This window comes from Carassius carassius, chromosome 4, assembly GCF_963082965.1.
Source record: "Carassius carassius chromosome 4, fCarCar2.1, whole genome shotgun sequence".
Classification (NCBI taxonomy): Eukaryota; Metazoa; Chordata; class Actinopteri; order Cypriniformes; family Cyprinidae; genus Carassius; species Carassius carassius.
This window is the reverse complement of record NC_081758.1, coordinates 38678114-38702769: the sequence shown is the minus strand read 5'-3', so window position 1 is coordinate 38702769 and position 24656 is coordinate 38678114. Positions and strand designations below refer to the sequence as shown.

Sequence of the window (24656 nt, the reverse complement as noted above, 5' to 3'; positions counted from 1 at the left end):
TAAAATTAAACTTGTTGTAAATATGTTGGTATGATATGTTATGTGATATGTTGCTAGATTTTCAAATAACTGTAATATTAATTCCCAGTTATGAGTGTAATATATTTATGTGTATATATAAATACACACACGTTTAAATTTAACTATTTACATGTGTATTTATACATATTTATGTGATTTTATAGTATATATATATATATATATATATATATATATATATATATATATATATATATATATATATTTCTTAAATAACTAATATATGAATATCTCGATTTGACAGTCTTAAAATTACCTTCATAACTTACAGAAGCTTAAACAATAGCACTATGAGAACAAGAACTGATTTGCAGAGTCTTAAACTGTTCAATTGTCCTACAGGTAATCCTGCTCTTGAAGAGCTGCACACGGTCGTCTGGTGTGACACAGCTGTGCTCAGATTGTCCCACACATGCTCTCCTGTGCTGGCTTCTGTGTTTTGAGGTTCCAGTGTATCATCGTCATGATCCTCTACAATTTGTGGATCCGCAATGTCCTCATTCAGAAGATGGAGGTTGTGGAGCACTACACAGCATGCAACAACATCTGGCACAAACACAGGACTCACTTCCAGGGCCTTGAAGAAGAAGAAGATGGAGCACAGCTTGTCTTCATCATCCTGAAGGCTCTCTCTCAACAATGTTCTGTGCACGAGCATCATTGGTGTTGAATCAAACCTGTGCAGGATTCTGTTCAGGCTCTCTGTATGGAGTGATGAGGCAGATGTGTGCCTCACTCAAACAAGGATACCAACCATCTCCGAGGATGTGTTTTCCTGCAGGTGGATACAGGCCTCCAGTGTAAATAGGGCTGTTCTTCAGCAACCTGGCATCATACACAGACCCGGGACACTCAACAAACATATCAAGGTACTTCCCCTGGTGGTGACCTGCAACTGAACAGAATGAAACCGCTTCCTGTTGAAATAACATTGGGCTTCACTTGCTGGAGGTTCAATTTGTATGTGACAGCCATCTATTGTGCCAGCTACCAGAAGAAAAGCTGCTTCCACTGCCTGTCATCTGTGGTGGAGAAGGCAATCAGCCTCTTCAAAAACCCCATGACTGACCTGCTCATTCTGTGCACTATGCTATGCAGCTCTTGGATGTCAAAGGCCAGTGACAGCAGCCTGTATGATGCTGTTCACAGTCTGTAAATATGTAGTTTTTATTTTTTAGAATAAAATTTCAATAGGTTACACATTTTTGCTGATATATCTATATCTATCTATCTATCTATCTATATATATATATGTGTGTGTGTGTGTATTGTCTATAATGTATATATTATGTATGTATTTATGTATATATTGTGATGTGTGTATATATGTGTGTGTGTGTGTGTGTTTCTGTGTATATTTCTATAATGTATTTATGTGTATATATGTGTGTGTATTTGTCTAAGCATTCTTTCAAGTTTATTAATTAATTTATGTTCCTTTTGTTTCTTTTGTGTAATTTTATTTGTATTTATTACAATAAATTACTTTATATCCTTACATAAAATCAGGCTGTCATTCTGTTCACAGATGTAGCTGCTGTTATTCTGAGGTAGAAAATTAAAAGCTAAATTTATATTTAGTAAAGGATTTACAAGCTGTCAACGAAGGCATGATCTGAATTGTTAATTCAAACGACGTAAAAACGCAGACGAAAGCGGTAAGAATAACGAAAAACATCACCGATTTTATATCATGTTCGCTCAGTAGATTGGGCTCTTTAAATTTACGCGCTTTTGTGACGACATATGTCACGTGACAATGTCAACATGGCGGATGTAGTACGTCCGAATTCCATTCATACTACCCACATTCATACTATATAGAACGTACTTTTCTAACGGTCGAGTAGTACGTTCAAATTCAAATGTAGTACCCAGTACGCAGTATGCTATTTCGGACGCAGCGATGGACTGAAAACAATAAAACCCCAATCTTAATTTCATGAAGATTTTAAAGGAAACAACCTAAAAACTCTCTAGGGACTGCTGCAGACTAAACGAATTCAGACTGACCACAAACTGAACAGCACCAGCATAATGAACACTGACATTCCCTGAATAACCTCATTTCCACAGACCATGTGGACACAAGGCAGAGAAATGAATCTGAGCATCATTAAAAAGTGTCAGCAAGCGCATTCCCTCATTTTTAGACATATCAGCTCATCTTTTATCAGGAGGACCACTGTCAGGAGGCCAGGAAAAAAAAATTGCCATATTCAATTGGTGAGGAACTGCGGACACAAATCATTGCATATTTCTCAATAAAATAACATTAATTGTCTTGTGCATACTGCATACTTAAACAGAATACATAAAGCAGCAAGAAAACATTGATTATTATTATCAAAGCCAAGCTGCATCTAATCATTAATTTTATTGGTTAGATATTAATTGAACAGAAAACAAGGTCAAATTGTTTAGCACTTAGAAATTGTAGTCAGATTACAATTACATGAAGAAAACTGTAATTAGTAATGAACTCATTAGAATACACATTTTAGGCAATGCATTTTGACTACTTTTTCATTACATTACTTTTGACCTAATTCATTTCATCCTAATTCACAAAGTTTTGATATAAAAATACAAAGATATTACATACAGTATTTGATAAAACATATTCAGTTATTTATTTTCAACAACATTAAATGTTTCTTAAACTGGGGTTTGTGAAAGAACTGCACAAAAAATGTAAACTTAAAAAAAAAAACTTCAAAATAAAATCTTCAACATTAAAACATGTGAATGTGTGATTCCGTTATTAAAATATTAACTTAAAATCTCAGGGGGACTTGAAGTACAAGTACAAAACTTGATATCATCTAATAACAAGTACTTCATTTTAGAAATCTGATGACATTATTTAGATTACATGTAATCGGATACAGTCTATGGTTACTATCCAGCACTGTTTCCCAATGTTGGAAGAGTTCATTTAATATAGTCAAAAACAGAATTTCCAGTCTGCAGGAGTATATTAGCAGAATAACAATTAGAAAACTCATCTTGTGAGAATAATTCTCTTGTGTAGACATCTGTGCTCGATTAGCCTTGTCATTAGGATTCAAGTACACTAGGCGTCATCTGGACCCAGCTGAGCTAGATGATCCTGTCTTGTGAACAATATACTGTTCTTGCCAAATGTGTCGCTGTGAATGATTCAAGTTTATAGAAGAAAGAACCTTAGTGTTGTAAGTACTGACAACTTCCAGAGAGTACTGCAAACATAAACACCGCAATCTGCATTAGCAGGGACAGGTGCTTTTCAAGGTGTGGTTTCATCTTCCCTAATGTTTATGTATGAATATGACAACATGCTTCCATCCAGAGTCCAACCCATTAAATATGCTGATGCTTCCCCTCTAGGAAGCTGACGGCTGCCTTCAAGGACGGCCTTCAGCTGGTGCAAACATTCACAAAGAAATGAGATGTGTCTGTGTAGAAAAATGTGCACTCACTGTCCTAAATATTCAGTGGAGAAGTTATATGGCTTTTTAGGAACAAAAAAAAAATTAGTAAAAGTACTGAAAAAAAAAGTACTGAAAACTTGTCAGTGCAGAGCAGAGCAGAACAGCACAAGAAAGCAAGCAGGCACAAAAGCAGTAAACTCAAAGTCAAATTCCTGTCTTTATCCTCTTTTGAACCCCAGGCTATTTGCCCAAATCAGATTATATTGACTGAGCTACACCAAGACTGTCTTTCTACACTGTAGTTACACAGCACAAGATTAGATGAGGTCAATACTACGCACAATACCTTTAGCACACAGAGATGGCTTAAACTACATTGCAGCCTACAGCACAAATACAAATACGATGAAGTGTTTTTATATCGAATAGAAAAATATACACTGTACTTCTAATAAGTTGCATCTGACAATGCTTATACTGAAGCTCAAGAAAATATATGAAATGTATAATTTCAAGTGATAATCTATATGGGTTCTGCTGTACATTATAGTGACCATCTTCACTATAATAGCATTCTAAGAAAACATCTAGAAGCTAAAATAAATGAAACCGGCTTTATGGCATTTCCTCTAGTTTCAGTATCTTGGCGATGTTATCATAAGTGTTTTGGACATCATTTTCTGTTGTTAAATAATATCTCTTACTATATACCCAAGGCTTCGGGAAATAACATGAACTTTGGTTTAGCAAACCCTGTAGATGACTTCAGTGGTGGGCTATTATCAGCTATCAATAGTAGGCACTAAAATCTCAAGGACTTGGCAGAGAGAGAAATAGGTTTTGTTTTATAAATTAATGCTGCCACCAAGTGGTGTTGTTCAGGAGATACGAAGATGCACCAAAACATACTCTCAATGGTGCCAAAAACAAATGCAATGATCCAGATGGTTCAGATGCAAAGGGATTTCAGGGTTAAATATTACTGTGTACGCTCTACATCTCTTACATACATGCAGCCAATTAACAAAAAAAAAAAAAAAAAAAAAACCTGACCCCTGAGTTTGTAAAAACCGTGACATAAGGCATTTTTTATGTAAGACTATGGGACGAGGAATTGCAAAAACTGCAAGGAAATGCTAAAATATACACGGTTTTTAAATTAAACAAACAAGATGTAGGCTAAATATTACACGTTTACATGATACTAATGTGACAGAACTACTTACCATATCAGGGAAAAGTTTAATCCAACATTTAACTCCTATTATATGACTATGTAAATCCAGTGGCTTTCACATAATACACACAAAATACCAGTATGTTTATATGAAGCAAATCACGCTTGCATGAGTTCTCACCACTAAGGATTGTGACAATTTTACAACTCAATACATTTAAAAACACTTAAAGCTGCAGATTTCTGCTTTTAAACCTATCCGAAAGTCTTGTGCCAAAGACTCCCATTGCAAGTGCACTACTTCATACAATTACTGATAGTTTTTACAAACAGAGGGGACGAATCTAAAGTATTGTGTATGGTAATCGACAGTATGTCACAGATGCTGAACCTGGAACATAGTTTTAATGTTTATTGGAGAGCAATATCAATATCATAAAAAGATGTCTCAACCAGAGCAGCTACCTTTTGCTCCCTCAATTCTAACTATATATTTAGTTTTGTATCTAAAACCACTTTGTAGTGCATGACAGTACATTATCAGTAGATTACATAGCAACAGAATCATGATCCCTCAGAACCTCATTACCTCCATAGGAAAGAATGTTAATGAGTGTGAAAGAGCAAAACAGAGTGAGAGACAGGCACAGAGCAGTACACAGGGTCTTGTTGAGTGGGACCACCGTGCCTCATGGGACATTAACTCATGGTCCCCGTCTGTCTTTTCACCATCTGTTTTCCCCTTAATTCAAAAACACTCCCTGTGATGGTTTCTGTGCAAAATAGGGCATCTTCCTGCAAGAAACTCGGTGGATGTTATGTGCAAATGAAGTGCAGCTTTCAGAGGAGTCCTCTGTATGCCTGGAGAACTCCCAAAGGATTCAGCATTTGTACAAAACACCTTTAAATATGGAAATTATGAGTATTGCCATACAGGATGCTGCTTGCTTTGTAGATTTGTATGTTGGTTTGTTTTCCCCACAAGCAGTCACGGGTGTTTTTTAAAAGCTTTTTTGGATTATTTTTAAGGTAAAATCATTTTTCTTCAGTATCCTAAATACAAAAGGAAATGTTATCTAGAATGTCCAAGCTTCTTTTTTCCCCCACACAAAAAAGGGGGGAATGGTGATTTATACTGCCAAGCTCCAAAAAGGACAATAAAAGTAGTCCATATAACTATCTTTCTAGCCTTTGTTTGAGGTAAAGAACCAAATCAGGTTGTTGCTTATTGACAATATTCACCTCAAGGCACTCAAATCTCACTTGCAGTAACATTTACCACATTTGCATTTGTGTTGAATCAATGACATTAAACCTGACATTTCATTACACAACATGACATTTATTAGGCAGATGCTTTTATCCATCGCGACTTACACACTGCATTCAAGGTATACATTTAATCAGTTCATGCATTTGCTGAGAATCGAACCCATGACTTTGGCATTGCTAACAGCATGCTGTACTGTACTGAGCTACAGGAACACAAACCGCATTTTTAAAAACTAACTCCCTTTTTTAAAGCCATTTTAATTTGATATACAACTTTCCAAGGTTTCTAAATTGTCAGTATGATAAATAATTTGCCGAAAAGCCTTTTGTACACAATCTATTATACACCTTCTATCATCTGATTGATGATTTATACTCTTAACAAGTAAAAGGGCTTTTAGTATAATTCTAAAAACATCCCCCTTCAGGTTGTGATTTACATGTCTGTTGCAAAACCGTTTTTATAAAGGAGATATAATTTTTACTAATACTTCAAGGTGAACCCTTACGGGACTGAAGCAATTCAGGTTTGTTTGTTTTTCTTCTTAGAAAAATCTAAATTTTAAAGTTAAAATGTATCAAATATGATAGATCAGGCTTTTGACGAATGTTTATTTGTTCATCTCTCAATCATCATTGTATTCCACTGCAAACTGCTCCCCGGGTGCCGCAGCATAAATGGCTGCCCACTGCTGTGTGTGTGTGTGTGTGTGTGTGTGTGTGTGTGTGTGTGTGTGTGTGTGTGTGTGTGTGTGTGTGTGTGTGTGTGTGTGTGTGTGTGCACTTTGGATGGGTTAAATGCAGAGCATGAATTCTGAGTATGGGTTACCATACTTGGCTGAATGTCACATCACTTTCACTTAAGACATATAATTTGGAGATACTGACTTACAATATATATATATATGTATATTTATCATACAAGTAGTCTTTCTATACTCTCACTTTGTCATACCATATGAGCCATACAAGCCTGATATATCAAATATGACACTCCAAAAAAAATATATATGAAGTTTTTTTTTTGACTATCATTACGTCAAGCATATGTCAAGCTTTTTTAGATTTTATTTAATTGAAATATCACTTGTCAGAGGACTAGTGTACAAGTCGTATGACCACTTTTATAGTGCTTTTTTTCACTGCATGCAAGGTGTAGCTTGTACTCATTTTGTGTTTAACAGGAAAGAAAAAAATAATACAATGAGGGGAATTAAAGATGACACAATTTCCATTTTTTGGAAAAGCTATTCCTTAAGGCCACTGAACTGCCTCTGTTCAAACATTAAAGCAGCTCGAGAAGACAGGGATGCCATTGTAACGACTGTGACACTGAAGGTTTTGGCTTGTTTCCTCCGAAGGGAGTTGAGTCCCATTTTTGATGCAAGGACACTTGCCATAGCTGCGGATGGGAAACATTCCTCCTCTTTAGAAACAAAATTAACCTCTAACTATATATCTAAAGCATAGCTTATTATGAAACACAACAGAGTTGAACTCTACAAAAAAAAGCTCCAATTTAGCATTACTGGTCAATTTAACAAAAATGTGATTAAAGTGAAGGCTGGACGTTTTTAAACCACCTGCATTAACTGGTAACTAGCCGACACATATTTTCCCTTTTACTTCCTCTAAAGCTCCATTAGGTCTGTAAGAAAACTGCTATAAACGTAAATACCCTTTAAGGGGCAGACAGCTCTTAACAAACATTAACCCATTACTAACACGTAAGTATTCATTCGTGTAGCAAAATGCAAACCTTTACAGGACTTCACAACATTAGGTGCTCGTATATGTTTGTTTAGGCTAGTCTACGGTTTCATGTCTCACTGTTTATTGTTTCATAGTGTTTTTGACGAAATTGGCCTGAAAGCTTGTTAACTGTTTGCTAACTCACCTGTCGAGCTGTACAAAAAACCAGCAGAAGTCCCTGACACACAAACATTGCTGCTGGTTTGGCTCTTTCAGGGAGGCGGGAGGACATCGCGTCGTTGTTGTTTCGGGTCAGAGATAATACATTGAGTAAATAAATAATCTTCCAATCAGCTATTTCCGAAAATATTTCAGAAATGTTACGTTAGAATGCAGGAAATTTTTAAGTACTGAACATGCCTTAAATGTAATATATATATATAAAATGTTTTTTATGTTTACACATGCATATATTACGTTTAATTGTTGTTTATAATATAATATCATTCACAAATTAAGTATATATATATATATATATATATATATATATATATATATATATATATATATATAATGAAATTAAAATTATATTAAATATATATTCTTTATAGTTAATGTCCAATACATTCCAAATTAAAATGTACATATTCGGATCATTTCACGCTTCGCTCTTTTAGCCAAGCGTAAGGGGCGTGGTTTCGTGGACAATTGGGCGGTGCATTGATGAGGTCATCGGAGTAAACAGAAAAGATGGCGACGCCATACACGGGAGATCGGGTTTTAGGGACAAACGCGGTAATCTCGGAGAGTTTCGCCAAGCAGTTAACCGATTTACCAGCGGAATTATTAGAGCATATATTGTGCTTCCACGTTCTAAACCATATCGACATCTGCAACGTTTCCTGCACGTGCAAGAGGCTGCATGACGTGTGCCATGGCAGAGGAAAGGTCTGGGCGCATCAGTACAAACTCAGGTGGCATAAATTAAAAACATTTCGAAAGATTGATACTGTACCTCCACTAACCGCCAGTTAATCAAACCATAAGAAATATGTTTGTTCCCTGATAGGTGGTTTAAGATGTGCATTTAGTGCGTGACTTGAGCTGTCAGGTCGTGTTCTCATTCTGCTGATGCACCGAATGTATCCTGCGTGCACATGTAGAGAGATGCAAAATATGATATGTTCAGTTTTTACAGGCTCGCCTCCTATATGTTAAAAAAAACGAAATGCAGCTACATTATCATTGTTGACAACGTAAAGCGACCTTGACCACAGAAATGCATGATATTATGTGCTCATAACATGTACTCTTCTTTAAATAGAACTATACTTTTAAGATTACATTTAAAGTTATTATAGTAACAATAACTACTGTTGTGTTCTAGCAGATACTGTAGTTGTTTTTTGATTGATACATGCACATTACTTTTTTTATTAGTATTATTATTTTTTATTACCATTACTCAGGAGATATATTAGCACACAAAAATATTCTTTATGACACACAACATTACACTAGCCTCATTTAAGGTTTAACGTATTTACAATCCCCTGGTGATGGCCCGGTATTCGTTTATATTTTCAAACATTACTGATGTGTCATTTATATTTTAGGTGGCCCAGGCTGCAGAGATTTTACCAGCAGAATGAATCATACGATTGGCTGAAGGAATTCAAAACGCGGCACGTGGTTGGTCAACAGATAAGAAGAACAGTAGAGTCTATTTCCAAGAGGTTCTTCACAGAAGTTGTAAGTGACTTGACAGGAGACTAAACTAAAAGCAGTTTTCTCAAAAGTTTTTAATATTTTTGGTATGGTCATTACGCTACAACTGGACATGTATATTTGTATGTTAAGTTGCTTTGTTCACTAACCCAGAGATCTGTAACTCAGCCTTGCGTTGGTCAGGTTCTTGGAGACAGCTTTGCGGAAATCGAGTCTCTTGGTGCTCCAGAACACTTCTGTGAGGATGAGCTGCTCGGAATTTTGAACTCGGACATAAGGTTAGAAATGAGCTCCCACTTATTTAATTCTTAACATTTAATGGTTTACCTGAATTTATAGATGTTCTTCTTTCCCAGGAAATGTTTGACACTTAAGTACTATGCAAAGAAAATCCTGTACTTCCTCCGGCAGCAGAACATTTTGAGGAACTTGAAGGTTTTTCTTGAGCGACCGTCAGAACAACAATCAGCCCTTGAAGGTAAGCTGATGTCACACACAAAAAAAGTAACATTTTATTTCTTATTAAAAGAATAGTTAGTCCTGAAACTTTCCTCACTCTGAGGCATATAAGATTGTAGATGGATTTGTTCATCTGATCAGATTTAGAGAAATGTAACATTACATCGCTTTCTCACCAATGGATCCTCTACAGTAATGGGTGCTGCCGTCAGAATGAGAGTCTAAACAGCTGACAAAAACATCACAATAATCCACAAGTGATCCACTCCACTCCAGTCCATCAATTGATCATGATGTGAACTGAAATGCTCTGTGTTTGTAAAGAACTATTTTTGAGTGAACTATTCCTTTTTATAATGCTTTATCTTACCAGCGACAAGACCAAATGGCAATGGTATAACCAACAATATCTGTTGTGCTCTAACTGTTATCATGTATAATAATCATAGCTCAAATACATGCATTATGAACTTGAAATATGTGTGCTGCATACTGGGCTTTGTAATATCAAAAACGTTCTTATATATGCTTAGCAAAGACTTGCACATCTTAATATTCACAATGAGATTAGGCATAGTGCACAGAATAGGTTGACTTCTCACTATATTATTATTAATGATTGAGGTTCAACATGAAATTAATGTTTAGGTCAATTATTTGCATCAAATATCATTTGTTTAATCTCCAATTCTAGGTGCTGTTTTGGTCGATCAGTATTGCAACCCTCTGGCTGATGTCACTCTTGAGAGCATATCTGCACAGATAGAAGAAATCACAGAGAAGGTGAAGAAGTGTCTGCGAGTAAAAAATACCACACATCCAAGTCTACGAACCAGTCAAGGTCAGTCCGCAAGGAGAGATCCGGAAAATTCAATTTGCTGGTCTCATGAGGTCTATTAGTCAGACACGTGTAGCCAGTGGCGGCTCCAGACAATTTTGATTGGGGGGGCAATGGGGGGTCCTGGTCATTTCAAGGGGGGTCTCATGAAAACCAACAAAAAATACAGTGGACACGGCTAATAACTGCATATTACTGCTACTAAACAACAAAAACAACACAGCATATCAACTACTTTGTTTTTTTATTAATTAATCAATTGCAGTTTGCAAACAATATGCTCAAACTTTAAAGGGTTGGCGTTTTAAATGGTTCGCGTCACCAATACGCATTAATCCACAAATGACTTAAGCGGTTAACTTTTTTAACGTGGCTGACACTCCCTCTGAACAGGGCCGTGGAGAGACCTTTGGAGGGGCAGGTGCTCAAAGTATAAAAGGGGCACATGGAACAAGGCTTTAAATGGCGCTGTTCAAAATATCAATACAGAAATATATTGTGATGCATTCCTTGCAGATTCACGTATACAGTCGTGGCCAAAAGTTTTGAGAATTACATAAATATTAGTTTTCAAAAAGTTTGCTGCTAAACTGCTTTTAGATCTTTGTTTCAGTTGTTTGTGTGATGTACTGAAATATAATTACAAGCACTTCATACGTTTCAAAGGCTTTTATCGACAATTACATGACATTTATGCAAAGAGTGAGTATTTGCAGTGTTGGCCCTTCTTTTTCAGGACCTCTGCAATTCGACTGGGCATGCTCTCAATCAACTTCTGGGCCAAATCCTGACTGATAGCAACCCATTCTTTCATAATCACTTCTTGGAGTTTGTCAGAATTAAGTGGGTTTTTGTTTGTCCACCCGCCTCTTGAGGATTGACCACAAGTTCTCAATGGGATTAAGATCTGGGGAGTTTCCAGGCTATGGACCCAAAATTTCAACATTCTGGTCCCCGAGCCACTTAGTTATCACTTTTGCCTTATGGCACGGTGCTCCATCGTGCTGGAAAATGCATTGTTATTCACCAAACTGTTGTTGGATTGTTGGAAGAAGTTGCTGTTGGAGGGTGTTTTGGTACCATTCTTTATTCATGGCTGTGTTTTTGGGCAGAATTGTGAGTGAGCCCACTCCCTTGGATGAGAAGCAACCCCACACATGAATGGTGTCAGGATGCTTTACTGTTGGCATGACACAGGACTGATGGTAGCGCTCACCTTTTCTTCTCCGGACAAGCCTTTTTCCAGATGCCCCAAACAATCGGAAAGGGGCTTCATCGGAGAATATGACTTTGCCCCAGTCCTCAGCAGTCCATTCACTATACTTTCTGCAGAAGATCAATCTGTCCCTGATGTTTTTTTTGGAGAGAAGTGGCTTCTTTGCTGCCCTTCTTGACACCAGGCCATCTTCCAAAAGTCTTGGCCTCACTGTGTGTGCAGATGCGCTCACACCTGCCTGCTGCCATTTCTGAGCAAGCTCTGCACTGGTGGCACTCCGATCCCGCAGCTGAATCCTCTTTAGGAGATGTTCCTGGCGCTTGCTGGACTTTCTTGGACGCCCTGAAGCCTTCTTTACAAGAATTGAACCTCTTTCCTTGAAGTTCTTGATGATCCTATAAATTGTTGATTTAGGTGCAATCTTAGTAGCCACAATATCCTCGCCTGTGAAGCCATTTTTATGCAACGCAATGATGGCTGCACGCGTTTCTTTGCAGGTCACCATGGTTAACAATGGAAGAACAATGATTTCAAGCATCACCCTCCTTTTAACATGTCAAGTCTGCCATTCTAACCCAATCAGCCTGACATAATGATCTCCAGCCTTGTGCTCGTCAACATTCTCACCTGAGTTAACAAGACGATTACTGAAATGATCTCAGCAGGTCCTTTAATGACAGCAATGAAATGCAGTGGAAAGGTTTTTTTGGGATCAAGTTAATTTTCATGGCAAAGGACGACTATGCAATTCATCTGATCACTCTTCATAACATTCTGGAGTATATGCAAATTGCTATTATAAAAACTTAAGCAGCAACTTTTCCAATTTCCAATATTTATGTAATTCTCAAAACTTTTGGCCACGACTGTAGATATGGATGGTTATGTATTGATACAGCAGCAAATGCTTTGATGCAGTTTCAAAAAAGAAACAATAGAGAAGACAATTTTAAGTTTAAAATAATAATAGCTCTGTGATTCCCAACCTGATGGCTTTTTCTTCTCTGTTCTACAGAATAATTAAGAACAGCTGTTATAGTAAAAACTATAGAAAACACTTGTGCCTCTACATTTTCCTCTTTCTCACCAGCCTCTGTCTCCTGGCTTGCTGTTCCCTGCTCTCTTTCTGTCACGTGTGCCTCTACATTTCCCTTTTTTTCTTCCTCTTTCTCCATCTCCTCATTTGATCTATTACTTTTCACTCTCTGTCCATCTAGGAACAAGGCTCAATTTACTATTTCAGCATTAATCTATTATTTTAACCATCACTACTACTCTTGCACCTAATCAGTAAGTACAACCTTAAATATTAATACAAAACATAAAAAACTGATAGACTGGAATATATTGATTAATATTATTATTACTGTTGTAGTTGTCTAAAATCGAACACCTTTGGAATGTAAACAAATGACAGGCTACATTTGTTATTCATATCCTTCACACTGCACTTTAATGTCAGGTATATTATGCATTTTTTATTGAAATTGATATTTTTACATTTATTTCCAGAGAGATATTATTGAGTTTACAGGCTAAAGTGGTCTTGCTGTTGTAAACGCTGTTGGTATTGTAGAAAAAAATATATATTTGCGTCACATTTAAAATATAATTATATTTTCTGAATTGTTTTTATTTTTATAATGATAATTCAGAGAATGAGAAAATCTGAATAAGCCTTACCAGTGTTGTGATAATTATTTTTAAGGCACTCTATGTGTTAAAAAATAAATAAGTACTGTAATATAATAAAAGTTTAGTCAAATAACATAAAAAAGACCAGACCCTTCGATGCCTGTGAAACTTTCTCCCTCAAACAGCACGCTAGTGTTACTTCTACACTACAGGCTACACACAGCAATATAAACAACATATCTGCATGTTCTCACATCACATCGTTCTTGTAAAATAATAATAAGTAAATAAACATCAAAATCACTTCGCTGAGAATGAAACACCACTTACCAGCTGCCACGGTGTTGAAAATATCCTTTAGCAATTAAAAAATGCACGTGAGGAATCGCCCCGGTTGGATGAGGTCGTCGTCGTAAGGTGAAAGGTCAACATGTTTGTCATTTTATTTACGGCTAAATTATTATTAATAAATTGTACTAATATTATGATTGGGCGTGGGCAGGTATTCACAAAAGGGAATGTTATTACAAAAAAAATTCGAGGACATTTTGCTTTGACAAAAGGGCACTTAAGGGGCAAAGGAGCAGGTGCTCAAGTGGACCGGTTCTTTCGGACAGTTCGATCAAATAAAACCAGTTGAAAAAAAAAAACGGTTCACCTGTTCTTTTGCGCTCGATGTAATGTCATTCAGCTCAGCTCCTCGGTTCCCGAATCGGACGCGTCCGACAGAAATGAGTCCCGTTCAGTGTACGAATAAATGTCGAAATAATAATTATTATTATTCTGCGTAGTTTGAAGATCATTTTTTATATATTTATCCCGGATATATATATATATATATATATATAATCAGGAAGAGGGTGGGGGTTCAAGGCGTTTTTTGGCAGGGTCTTGAGAGCCCCCAGGCGCCGCCGATGCATGTAGCCAGGCTTATTTTCTCACTGTTGTCTGATAAAAGCTCTCAACTTGATGACAATAAAATGTCTTGGAGTTTAATTTTTTTAATCTACTTTGGACTGCATCGGGCAACCACATTAGCATTGTTGTTCTTAAAGCTCTAAGCCGATATATGTCTTCACCGGATTGTTTTTCCAGGCGACTGCTTTGTTCTGGACAACTTGGAGCTTCAAAGGCAAGTCATATGTGCTCTGAATGCTGTGCTGTATGACCAGCTACAGTACAAGGGCAATGAGCGTGACTACTACAATCCACTCAACTCATACATACATCAGGTACTGCAATCACATGGATATCACACTCGTTTCCAAAATACTAAAGTTAGGAAGTGTGGATATCCAGTGCTGGGGGCAATCCATTATATAAGTAACATGCATTACATCAGCCATTTTTTTTTTAAGTAACATGTATTTTAAATATTTAAAATAAGTAACATTACTAATGTGTGTGTGTGTGTGTGTGTGTGATAGATAGATAGATAGATAGATAGATAGATAGATAGATAGATAGATAGATAGATAGAATATGTATGTGTATATATCATAATTATTAACCTGAATTATTTATTCAAATAAAACAGCTGCAAGTGCTTTATGATTTTGATATAGTATGTCACTTAAATTTAATGTCATTTAATTTAAGCTTTGATATAGTTTATTTTTAGAATAGTAAGTTAATAGTAAAAAGAACAGTGTTTATTTGAAATAAAAGCTTTTTGCAACAACTTTAAGTCTTTTTTTTATCAATTTAATGTATCCTTGTAAAGTAAAATTCATTTCTTTAAAAAAAAAATTTCTACTGACCTCTAATTTTGAATGTTGGTGTATTTTGGGGTGATACACACTTTTTAACAGCAAAAGAAAAAAGAACAAAAATTTGTGCATTAAAACATTGTATCGAATGTGCAAATTAAACATTTTGACAGAAATGTAGTTTATTTCTCACAGTGTGCCCCCTTGTGGACAGGTGCTGCTCCGTCGGACAGGCATTCCCATCAGCCTCTCTGTGCTCTACATGACTCTGGCCAGGAAGTTAGGAGTACCTCTGGAGCCTGTCAACTTCCCCAACCATTTCCTGCTCCGCTGGTGCCAAAATCAAAGGAGGTGGGCATTTAACACATTCCAGCTATTGCAGTCTGTCAGAATGAAATTACATAGCAGTTTAGTACTGTTCACAATACACAATGTCACAAAAATCATTTTAATGGTTATGATATCTTTATATCTTATTGCCACATTTAGAGCTGTGAGATATTATCGTATACATTTTACACTGATTCAAGCATCAAGCAGTTGAGATTAGCTATTTGCTCTATGTGAGTATACTGTATATATGCGGATAAAGATGGACCTGCATCCCAGATTTGTTTCGTAGTATACGTGAGCATTCTGTATGTATCCAGGTAAAGCATGATGTACTATATATACAACTTTTCATTTATCACTGAGGAATAATATAATTTACATTTTCCAGCACTATTACTTTAATCCCAATATGCTTCAAAGAGAATTTTATGTGCTTGCATTAAATATAAAAGCACAATGTAAGTTGACTAATGAGTTGTTTTGCAGGAGTGATGACATCTATGACTATGTCTACATTGACACGTTTGGGAAAGGAAAGCAGCTGGCTGCTAAAGAGTGTGAGAATCTGATCCAACACCAGGTGGGAGCAGACTACTACAGCGCTATAAGCAGCAGCGAGCTTCTGCTGCGGATGGTGGGAAACCTGCTGAACATCGGCAAAAGAGGGTGAGAATCACCCGTGGACTTTGATTACTTTAGCTGTACTTGTGTGTCAGTGTTCTTTTTTATTCAGATTGCTGTACTGTTACCTATGATCATTTCCTTAAATCCCTGCACTTACGTTTTAGTGATAACTTGTTTCGTGCTGCTCGAATACTCATTATGGGGCAGTCAGGGGATTCTGCAGTTGTAGACAGTGTTTTATGTAAATAAAATCAGTTTTTCTTGGCTGTCAGCTGAATTTGTGGAGTTGTCAGACCCACTTTTGTTACAAGATGTGCTTGCTTTTGTGTTTTGTCTAGGGAAGGAAATGAGAAATCATATCAGCTCCTGCGGGACTCTCTGGATCTCTACCTCACTATTAACCCTGATAATGTGCAGTATCTTCTGCTGCAGGCCCGCCTCTACTTCCACCTGGGCATCTGGCCTGAGAAAGTGAGTTCAGTCTCACAGATGAGACTTAAATGTCAGTAGCACCCCATAATTAAAAGAATAGTCAAAAACATAAAATCACTCTGGCACAGTGGTAAGCACATATGCACTGTCATAAAATTGGAAAATTTAATTCATCCAATGTTATTTTAGTATCATTGAGATACAATTATGATTTTTTTTTATTAATATTTTGAATGAATTTTTATTCTAATGTTTTCCATTTTAATTTTAGTTAAATTATTAGTAATTTTGTGTTTTGTCATTTTTAGTCTTTTTTTAAATATGTATATACAGTACAGACCAAAAGTTTGGAAACATTACTATTTTTAATGTTTTTGAAAGAAGTTTCTTCTGCTCATCAAGCCTGCATTTATTTGATCAAAAATACAGAAAAAAAATATATTGTGATATATTATTACAATTTAAAATATTTTTATTATTTATTATTATAAGTATTTATTATACTTTAAATTATCATTTATTTCTGTGATGCAAAGCTGAATTTTTAGGATCATTATCACCTGATCCTTTAGAAATCATTCTAATATGATGATTCATTATCAAAGTTGGAAACAGTTCTGCTGCTTAATATTTTTTCAGAACATGTGATACTTTTTTAGAATACTTTGATGAATAAAAAGTTAAAAAAAAAAATAAAAAAAGCTATGTTTTTAAAATATAAATATTTTATAATAACGATATACACTACTGGTCAGTAATTTGGGGTCATTAGTTTTTTTTCTTTCTTTTTTTTAAATAAAATCAATACTTTTATTCAGCAAGGATGTGTTAAATTGATAAAAAGTGATAGTAAAGAAAATATATTATTAGAATATATATTATTAGAATTTTTTATTTTATTTTGAATAAATGCAGTTCTTTTTAACCTTTTATTCATCAAATATATTAGACAGCAGAACTGTTTCCAACACTCATAATAAATCAGAATATTAGAATGATTTCTAAATGATCATGTGATAGACTGGATGTTACATGTGACACTGAAGGCTGGAGTAATGATGCTCAAAATTCAGCTTTGCATCACAGGAATAAATTATATATTTAAATTATATTCAAATAGAAAACTATCATTTTAAGTTGTAATAATATTTCACAATATTACTGTTTTTTCTGTATTTTTGATCAAATAAATGCAGGCTTGATGAGCAGAAGAAACTTCTTTCAAAAACATTAAAAATAGTAATGTTTCCAAACTTTTGGTCTGTACTGTATATATGTGTGTGTGTGTGTGTGTGACATGTGACCCTGGACCACAAAACCAGTCTTAAGTGTCAATTTTTCGAATTTTTTACATTTATATTTATTGGGATCGGACAATATTTGGCCGAGATACAACTATTTGAAAATCTGGAATCTGAGGGTGCAAAAAAATCGAAATACTGAGAAAATCACCTTTAAAGTGCGAACGAATTCTTAGCAATGCATATTACTTATCAAAAAATTAAGTTTTGATATATTTATGGTAGGAAATTTACTAAATATTTTCATGGAACATGATCCTTATTTAGTGGAACCTAGGATTCAGGAGGAACCGTGTGGTTTTCGTCCCGGTCGTGGAACATTGGACCAGCTCTATACCCTTTCCAGGGTGCTGGAGGGTTCATGGGAGTTTGCCCAACCAGTCCACATGTGTTTTGTGGATTTGGAGAAGGCATTCGACCGTGTTCCTCGCGGCATCCTGTGGAGGGTGCTCCGGGAGTATGGGGTCGGCGGTCCCTGTATGACCGGAGCAAGAGCTTGGTTCGCATTGCCAGCAGTAAGTCAGACCTGTTCCCGGTGCATGTTGGACTCCGGCAGGGCTGCCCTTTGTCACCGGTTCTGTTCATAATTTTTATGGACAGAATTTCTAGGCGCAGCCAAGGGCCAGGGAGTGTCCGGTTTGGGGACCATACGATTTCGTCGCTGCTTTTTGTGGATGATGTTGTCGTGTTGGCCTCCTCAGACCAGGACCTTCAGCATGCACTGGGACGGTTTGCAGCCGAGTGTGAAGCGGCTGGGATGAGAATCAGCACCTCCAAGTCCGAGGCCATGGTTCTCAGTCGGAAAAGGGTGGCTTGCCCACTTCAGGTTGGTGGAGAGTTCCTGCCTCAAGTGGAGGAGTTCAGGTATCTTGGGGTCTTGTTCACGAGTGAGGGAAGGATGGAACGGGAGATTGACAGACGGATCGGTGCAGCTTCTGCAGTAATGTGGTCGCTGTACCGGTCTGTCGTGTTGAAGAAGGAGCTGAGCTGTAAGGCAAAGCTCTCGATTTACCGGTCAATCTACGTTCCTACTCTCACCTATGGTCATGAGCTGTGGGTCATGACCGAAAGGACAAGATCCCCGGATACAGGCGGCCGAAATGAGCTTTCTCTGTAGGGTGGCTTGGCGCTCCCTTAGAGATAGGGTGAGAAGCTCCGTCACTCGGGAGGAGCTCAGAGTAGAGCCGTTGCTCCTCCACATCGAGAGGAGCCAGTTGAGGTGGCTCGGGCATCTATTTCGGATGCCTCCTGGACGCCTTCCCAGGGAGGAGGCCCCGGGGAAGACCTAGGACATGCCGGAGGGACTATGTCTCCCGGCTGGGCTGGGAACGCTTGGGGTTCCCCCGGAAGAGCTGGAGGAAGTGGCTAGAGAGAGGGAAGTCTGGGCGTCTCTGCTTAGACTGTTGCCCCTGCGACCCGGCCCCAGATAAGTGGAAGATGATGGATGGATGATCCTTATTTAATATCCTAATGATTTTTGGCATAAAAGAAAAATCGATAATTTTGACCCATACAATGTTATTTTGGCTATTGCTAAAAGTATACCCCAGCGATTTAAGACTTGATTTTTAAAATAACTAAAACTGAAATAAAAATTCATTAACACTATATATATATTTTTAAAATAACTAAAACTGAAATAAAAGTGCATTAACACTAAATGACTATGCATTGACTGTGCAATTGTGCAATCTGCCAACAGCTTTGGCTAATTGCACAAAATGATGGTGGTTTTTGTCACATATATCCCTCTCATGCCTAACACAAAACAGGTTTATAAGAGAGGGTATGTTGCATTTGCATTTAATATTTGGGATGGTGAATAATGCGGCTAAACCAAAAAATACAAATTGTATAACCAGATAACCTTTATGTATAATCAAGTGAATTTCATCATCATGTCTATATAAATATTCCAATGCAAGTATAACCACTATGCTTGTTTGATTTCTCTCTCTCTCTCTCAGGTACTGGATATTCTACAGCACATCCAGGCTCTTGACCCATCTCAGCATGGAGCAGTCGGGTATCTGGTGCAGCATACACTCGAGCACATCCAGCATAAGAGGCATCCAGTAGAGCTGGAGGTGAAGAAACACAGTGTGCCTGAGCACAGGGACATACTGTACTCTGTAGGCCTCATCATGAAACATAAGAGGTGGGTTCCTGTTTGTCTGAACATCAAACTAAAGAACCATATGGAAAACTCTTTACTTCAGTTCTCCAGCTGGAGCTTATATTGATGACGCAAACATACTACGGCTAAATAATACAGTGAGAAATCAGACTTTTTTTGGCACAGGATGGGAATGCAATCTTGATTTCAAACCAAAAAGGCTTAATACTTTATATAGCTTTAGGTAGAATGTAGATGAACCATGCGTTTAGATTAGGAATATTTGATTGACATTGTTCACAAACTGATTTCTCTCATAGGTCAGGCTACAACTGCGTTATCTACGGATGGGACCCTAAATGCACCATGAGTCAGGAGTGGATTAACACTATGAGGGTCCATCAGCTGTCTAAGGGGGCTGATCAGCCATTCTACAACGTCCTGGTGCAGGACGGGACATGTAGATATGCTGCACAAGGTGAGTTTTTCTAGTGAGCCAAGATTTAAAGGGATAGTTCACCCAAAAATCTAAATTATGTCATTAATAACCCACCCTCATGTAGTTCCAAACCCGTAAGACCTCCGTTTATCTTCAGAACACAGTTTAAGATATTTTAGATTTAGTCCGAGAGCTCTCAGTCTATTGTTAATTTCGTCAGACGAGACGAGACGAAATATGTTCGTCAACAACCTTTTTTTTCATGACTAAGACGAGACGATGACAAGACTGCACCACTGTCCAAAAACGCTGACTAAGACTAAATTAACATGCATTATTGTTGACGAAAAAAAGACGAGACGAAAATGTTTTGCATAAAATAAAAACTAAGATAAAATCTCTCTTCATTTTCGTCTACAATCGTCTCTGCTTTTTCATCAACTGTTACGCCTTTAAAAATTCAGAACGAGTTTGCGGCTTCGTGCTGTTGCTCAAGTTACAGGTCTCATACTCCTGTGGCTGCAACACGAAACTGCTGAACACACAACACCTGAAGCGAACAAGAGTGACGAGCGCCAACAACATGCTATGTCGAAGGAAGAGGCTCGATATTTGTGTGTTATAGTTAGCAGCGGTCTGTTATCAAGAAATAAAATAGTGTGTGCGTAAAAAGAATTTGTCCACACGCCGCTCAAAAAATACAAAATAAAAAAAAATTCCTGAGCGCAAGTCCACCGCCTAGGCAGGCTTTTTGTGTTCAATTATATTCCCTGTTGCTGCGCAGGCTCTTTTATTGTATATGACAGCTTATGTCCCGATGACTGGTCTTTGCATTACGATTAAAAGCAGTATCAATAAAGTAAAAAATTGTGATCAGGTTAATCATTTGTGAATGTGTCTCCTAAATCAGAATTTGAAAACCAGACACATTTAACATTTACATCCAACAAAAATCATTCAACAAGTGTATTTTGTCAGGTAATTATGACATTTAACCAATGTTTGAGATATGTGAAACACTTTTTTTACTGAAATGTTTATCAGTAATAATGTGTTATTTTAAAAAAACACTAAAAAATTTTGACTAAAACTAGACTAAAATTAAAAGACTTTTAGTCGACTAAGATACCTTGAGTTTTCTTTTGACTAAAACTAGACTAAAATGACGAGACTTTTAGTCGACTAAAACTTGACTGACAAAAAAAGATATGTGAATGACTAAATATGACTAAAACTAACAAGGACATTTGGCACAAGACTAAGACTAAATTAAAAATAGGTGACGAAATTAACACTATCTCAGTCCCCCCATTGAAGCTGTGTGTACGGTCTACTGTCCATGTCCAGAAAGGTAAGAAAAACATCATCAGAATTTTTTGAAGCATCAAAAATACATTTTGGTCCAAAAATAGCAAAAACTACGACTTTATTCAGCATCTTCTCTTCTGTGTCTGTTGTGAGAGAAAGTTTAAAACAAAGCAGTTTGTGATATCCGGTTCGCAAACGAATCATTCGATGTAACCGGATCTTTTTGAAACAGTTCACCAAATCGAACTGAATCGTTTTAAACGGTTCGCGTCTCCAATAAGCATTAATCCACAAATGACTTAAGCTGTTAACTTGTTTAATGTGGCTGATACTCCCTCTGAGTTAAAACAAACCAATATCCCGGAGTAATTCATGTACTCAAACAGTACACTGACTTAACTGATGTGAAGAGAGAACTGAAGATGAAACTGACCCTCTGATGTCACATGGACTACTTTGATAATGTTTTTCTTACCTTTCTGGACATGGACAGTATACCGTACACACAGCTTCAATGGAGGGACTGAGAGTTCTCGGACTGAATCTAAAATATCTTAAACTGTGTTCCGAAGATAAACGGAGGTCTTACGGGTTTGGAACGACATGAGGGTAAGTTATTAATGACAATTTTGATTTTTGGGTGAACTATCCCTTTAAGCAATGGAGTTCTAATATGGTTTTAGTTGTGCTTATACTTTTGGTGTATTATCACTGGCATCTGAAAACTGAGTCTTTGTCCCAATTGCTCTCAATTTCATCAGCGTCAGTGAATCATTTATTTTGTGGCAAATGGGTGACGTCGTTATTGATTTGAGATAATTGCAATCTTAAAATAAAAAGAAAGAAACTCACTTTTTTTTATTTTTTGCAGAGAATCTGGAGCCTCACTCGGCCCCGCCGGAGATCGCTCACCCTGAGGTCGGCCGCTACTTCACCGAGTTCGCTGACACACACTACATCGCTAATGAAGAGCTCCAGGCGCGTTACCCAGAAGACATGTGCAAGACCCACGGGACTGTAGAGGAGCACTACCACGGTCTCACCGCAAACTCAGGGCAATCACCAGAGCCCACCGCCAATTTCCAAGACCACGATTTATTAGATCCGTAGACCTGAATGCCACTTCCTTCCTTCCCTCCCTCCCTCCCCACTTTAGATGCGTAGTCATTCACGTTCTCCTGAACTGTTATAACTGATAAGGGACTAAACTTGATGTTTGAAGATCTAGTTAAAGAAATAGTTCACCCCAAAAAAAATTTTATTTTACCATCTAAGATGTAGTAAAGTTTGTTTCTTCATAAGAACAGCTTTAGATAAATTTAGCATACTTGTTCACCAATGGATCCTCTGCAGTGAATGGATGCCATCAGAATGAGAGTCAAACAGCTGATAAAAACATCATAATAATCCACAAGTAATCCACATCACTTCATTCAATCAGTTAACATATTTTACAGAGAAACGCTGCACATTTGTAAGAAACAAACATCATCATAAAGGCATTTTAACTTTAAGCCATCACTTCTAGGCAAAATACGAGTCCATAATACAAAAAATGCTTCATCCAGTGAAAAAGTCCATCCCCTATTGTCTTTAAAATCAAAATCCACTGACATATCTTTTTAGAACTGTTTTTACTGATAAACAGTGCTTGATTGGTGCACATTTCTCTCCTGATTTAGAAAAGACAACTTTTTTACTGTAGAAAGCAAAATTATGGATAGAGGACTCATATTTTAGCTGGAAGCAATGGTTTGAAGTTGAAAACGTCTTAATGATGCATTTGTTTCCTACAAACACACAGCTTTTCACGTTAAGTGATGGACTGGTGTGGATTACTGGTGGATAATTGTGTTGTTTTTATCAGCTGTTTGGACTCTCATTCTGACGGCACCCATTCACTGCAGAGGATCCATTGGTCTGATGGTGATGTAATGCTACATTTCTCCAAATCTTTTCTGATGAAGAAATAAACTCATCTACCCCCAGATGGCCTGATGGTGAGTACATTTTCATATTTGGGTGAACAATTCCTTCTAGGCAAAACCAGTCTAAGATCAGTAGTTTTTCTCTCACTGATTTCAATTGTACAACATCCTGGTCCTAGATTAGTTTTAAGCGCAACTTTGACCCAGAGCTGCAAATGTCGTCTAAACTGAAAGAAACTACATGTGTTGTATTTGATTGGTTGAGTTACAGTATTTGTGATACTGAATATACAGATACAAAATATACTCTAGCTAGTATGTATATGTGAACTTACACTACCTAGGGTCTGAATATCTGTATATGTATTGATGATCAACTTCAGGCCCGTTTCATCATTCATAACACAACTCACTGCACTAATATCACGTATGTTAATATGTTAACTAACATGCACTTGACATGAGTTACAATCTCTAAAGCTATTATTAATATATTATGTAATATTTTGTAATGTTTATTTCAAAGTTATTTATATATATATATATATATATATATATATATATATATATATATATATAAACTAGAGAATAAGGGCTCAAGGAATTCTTGACTCTTCGCGGTTGTAAATACAAAAGTATTGAAAATATAAGAGAATCAATCACAATTAAAGAATAATCTCTACTTTGATGGTCTGGTTATTTATTATTTAATTTTTATGACTTCTCTACTTATTTTGTAAGTGAAGAGATTTTAGATACCTAATTATTTAAGTGTACTCATTTAATCATGATTCCCTTCCAGATTGCACAGGATTATGTAAATAAAATATTAATTTGGCATATAATGCAAAAGCGGGAGTTGCTCTTACTATGCTGATTTAATTGTTATGCTGTTTGTCAGTTTTTTCATGCACTGAACAGTTTAAAGTGAAAGTTGGATAGTGAATCACAAAAAAGTCAGGGTGGTGGTGTCCCTCTTGTATCCAAAGCAGAGTGT

General features: G+C 36.8%; 2 protein-coding genes and 1 pseudogene across 3 annotated transcripts in view; 1 reads left to right on the top strand and 2 right to left on the bottom strand.

The window, feature by feature from the left end:
* Positions 1 to 7885, bottom strand: part of LOC132131468 (merlin-like) — a 34952-nt pseudogene extending 27067 nt beyond the window's left edge.
* A 428-nt stretch (positions 7886 to 8313) lies between these two features.
* On the top strand, positions 8314 to 22998 carry LOC132140000 (F-box only protein 21-like). Of its 2 annotated transcripts, none has more exons than XM_059548748.1 (12): positions 8314 to 8567; positions 9210 to 9345; positions 9505 to 9599; positions 9678 to 9799; positions 10475 to 10621; positions 14565 to 14701; positions 15393 to 15529; positions 15998 to 16177; positions 16474 to 16606; positions 19836 to 20026; positions 20305 to 20462; positions 22603 to 22998. In XM_059548748.1, the coding sequence occupies exons 1-12, from the start codon at positions 8344 to 8346 to the stop codon at positions 22839 to 22841; spliced, it is 1899 nt and encodes a 632-aa protein (XP_059404731.1). In that variant the 5' UTR covers positions 8314 to 8343; the 3' UTR covers positions 22842 to 22998. The 2 variants fall into 2 exon arrangements, with proteins under 2 accessions (XP_059404731.1, XP_059404730.1); XM_059548747.1 differs by having other exon boundaries at positions 9490 to 9599.
* LOC132140001 (F-box/WD repeat-containing protein 8-like) overlaps positions 15251 to 24656 on the bottom strand; it is a 34687-nt gene continuing 25281 nt past the window's right edge. The window contains exon 12 of the mRNA XM_059548749.1: positions 15251 to 15561. The gene's annotated coding sequence lies outside the window, so the exon portion shown is untranslated. The remainder of the gene's footprint in view (positions 15562 to 24656) is intronic.

Coding starts and splice junctions, on each gene's coding strand:
- LOC132140000 (XM_059548747.1), top strand. CDS start 8,344: ATGGCGACGCCATACACGGGAGATCGGGTTTTAGGGACAAACGCGGTA. Junction 16,178..16,473: donor CTGAACATCGGCAAAAGAGG/GTGAGAATCACC, acceptor TGTTTTGTCTAG/GGAAGGAAATGAGAAATCAT. Junction 20,027..20,304: donor CTCATCATGAAACATAAGAG/GTGGGTTCCTGT, acceptor TTTCTCTCATAG/GTCAGGCTACAACTGCGTTA.